This window comes from Etheostoma cragini, unplaced genomic scaffold, assembly GCF_013103735.1.
Source record: "Etheostoma cragini isolate CJK2018 unplaced genomic scaffold, CSU_Ecrag_1.0 ScbMSFa_731, whole genome shotgun sequence".
NCBI classification, from domain to species: Eukaryota; Metazoa; Chordata; class Actinopteri; order Perciformes; family Percidae; genus Etheostoma; species Etheostoma cragini.
The window spans coordinates 1-2,078 of record NW_023269352.1 but is presented as its reverse complement, the minus strand read 5'-3'; the positions used below and the strand labels follow the sequence as shown (position 1 = coordinate 2,078).

Here is a 2,078-nt window from a genome sequence, read left to right as displayed (position 1 = left end):
GTGTGTGTGTGTGTGTGTGTGTGTGTGTGTGTGTGTGTGTGTGTGTGTGTGTGTGTGTGTAGGAGATAGCTCTGCAGCAGATCATGGCTCACCTTGACGCCATCAGGAAGGACATGGTGATTCTGGAGAAGAGCGACTTCGCCAACCTGCGCTCGGAGAACACTGTGAGAACCCCACGGCAACGCCCCACGGCAACGCCCCACGGCAACGCCCACGGCAACGCCCACGGCAACGCCGCACGGCAACGCCCCACGGCAACGCCCACGGCAACGCATGACTCAGGGAACTATTCTAAAGCTGCAGGAAACAGACTCGTGGTTAAAAAACACGCAACACGTTGGCGATGATCCGTCTAAATGTTTCATACCAGCTGTGAAATATAGTTTCATTTAAATAGAAATACAGCAGAAAGATATTAATCTATTTACAGATTATATTTTATTATTTTATGATATTTTCAAACTTAAATGAGATTTTGTGTCAGGAAGGTGTTGGTTATTATTATAATAATAATTATAATAATTATAATTATTATTATTAATGTAATATTTGTATTATTAATAATAATGTATTAATAATATTATAATTATAATTATAATTATTATTATTATTATTATTATTATTATTATTATTATTATTATTATTATTATTATTATTATTATAACACTATCTCACCCGGTTTTGTCGTTTTGTAGAAGATGAAGCAGGAGTTGGAGCAGCTGCAGATCCGACTGAAGGTAAACAGCGTTCAGTATTCACATTACTGCAGTACAAGTACAACAGCACTGGAAAAATACACAAACAGCTGTGTGGGATTCAGTGTTTTTAAAATATTTAATATATTATTTTTCAGGAGGAGAGTCAGAAAGTCCGAGCAGAAACCCGACTGGACATCAACCTGGAGCGCAGCCGCATCTCGGACGTGGTGAGACACAGGAAACAGGAAGTCAGGGTTGTAGTTCACACAGGAAACAGGAAGTCAGGGGTTGTAGTTCACACAGGAAACAGGAAGTCAGGGGTTGTAGTTCACACAAGAAACAGGAAATTAGGGTTTGTAGTTAAGACAGGTTAAGACTCTGGGGAAACTGCTGAGTCATCATTAAGACTCTGGGGGAAACTGCCGAGTCATCATTAAGACTCTGGGGAAACTGCCGAGTCATGGTTAAGACTCTGGGGAAACTGCCGAGTCATGGTTAAGACTCTGGGGAAACTGCCGAGTCATCATTAAGACTCTGGGGAAACTGCTGAGTCATCATTAAGACTCTGGGGAAACTGCTGAGTCATCATTAAGACTCTGGGGAAACTGCCGAGTCATGGTTAAGACTCTGGGGAAACTGCCGAGTCATGGTTAAGACTCTGGGGAAACTGCCGAGTCATCATAAAGACTCTGGGGAAACTGCTGAGTCATCATTAAGACTCTGGGGAAACTGCTGAGTCATCATTAAGACTCTGGGGAAACTGCTGAGTCATCATTAAGACTCTGGGGAAACTGCGGAGTCATCATTAAGATGTAACTGTGTGTTTATGTCAGTTTACAGAACAGGAGAAGAAGCTGATGGAGGCGAGCAGCGAGTTTCACCACAAGGTAAATACAGCTACTCTCGTTAGTGGTGGGGGTGACTGTTGTGTGTTTTGTGGGTGACTGTTGTGTGTTTTGTGCGTAACTGTTGTGTGTTTTGTGGGTGACTGTTGTGTGTTTTGTGCGTAACTGTTGTGTGTTTTGTGCGTGACTGTTGTGTGTTTTGTGCGTAACTGTTGTGTGTTTTGTGCGTAACTGTTGTGTGTTTTGTGCGTAACTGTTGTGTGTTTTGTGCGTCCAGAAAGCCGACCTGGAGAACGACAACATGGAGATTAACAGGAAGATCGACCTGCAGGTGGCGTCGCTCAAAACGGTCCTCGAGTCCCTGAAGCTGGAGACGATCCGCTACCTAGCAGGTACACACTGAACTACACAATATACTACACAATACTCTGCAAAATACACAGAAACCACCATCACCAGGAGCAGCATATCTCCACCAGACTCCATGTAAATAATCACTACTTTTAGCGTGTATAGAGCAGCATATCTCCACCAG

At 43.1% G+C, this 2,078-nt stretch overlaps 1 protein-coding gene across 1 annotated transcript; it reads left to right on the top strand.

Moving 5' to 3' along the window:
- Positions 1-40: 40 nt before the first annotated feature.
- ccdc90b (coiled-coil domain containing 90B) lies at positions 41-1,968 on the top strand. Its single transcript, XM_034866455.1, has 5 exons — positions 41-164; positions 696-737; positions 854-925; positions 1,532-1,585; positions 1,821-1,968. The coding sequence occupies exons 1-5, from the start codon at positions 84-86 to the stop codon at positions 1,944-1,946; spliced, it is 375 nt and encodes a 124-aa protein (XP_034722346.1). The 5' UTR covers positions 41-83; the 3' UTR covers positions 1,947-1,968.
- Positions 1,969-2,078: the final 110 nt, after the last annotated feature.

Coding starts and splice junctions, on each gene's coding strand:
- ccdc90b (XM_034866455.1), top strand. CDS start 84: ATGGCTCACCTTGACGCCATCAGGAAGGACATGGTGATTCTGGAGAAG. Junction 926..1,531: donor GCAGCCGCATCTCGGACGTG/GTGAGACACAGG, acceptor TGTTTATGTCAG/TTTACAGAACAGGAGAAGAA. Junction 1,586..1,820: donor GCAGCGAGTTTCACCACAAG/GTAAATACAGCT, acceptor TTGTGCGTCCAG/AAAGCCGACCTGGAGAACGA.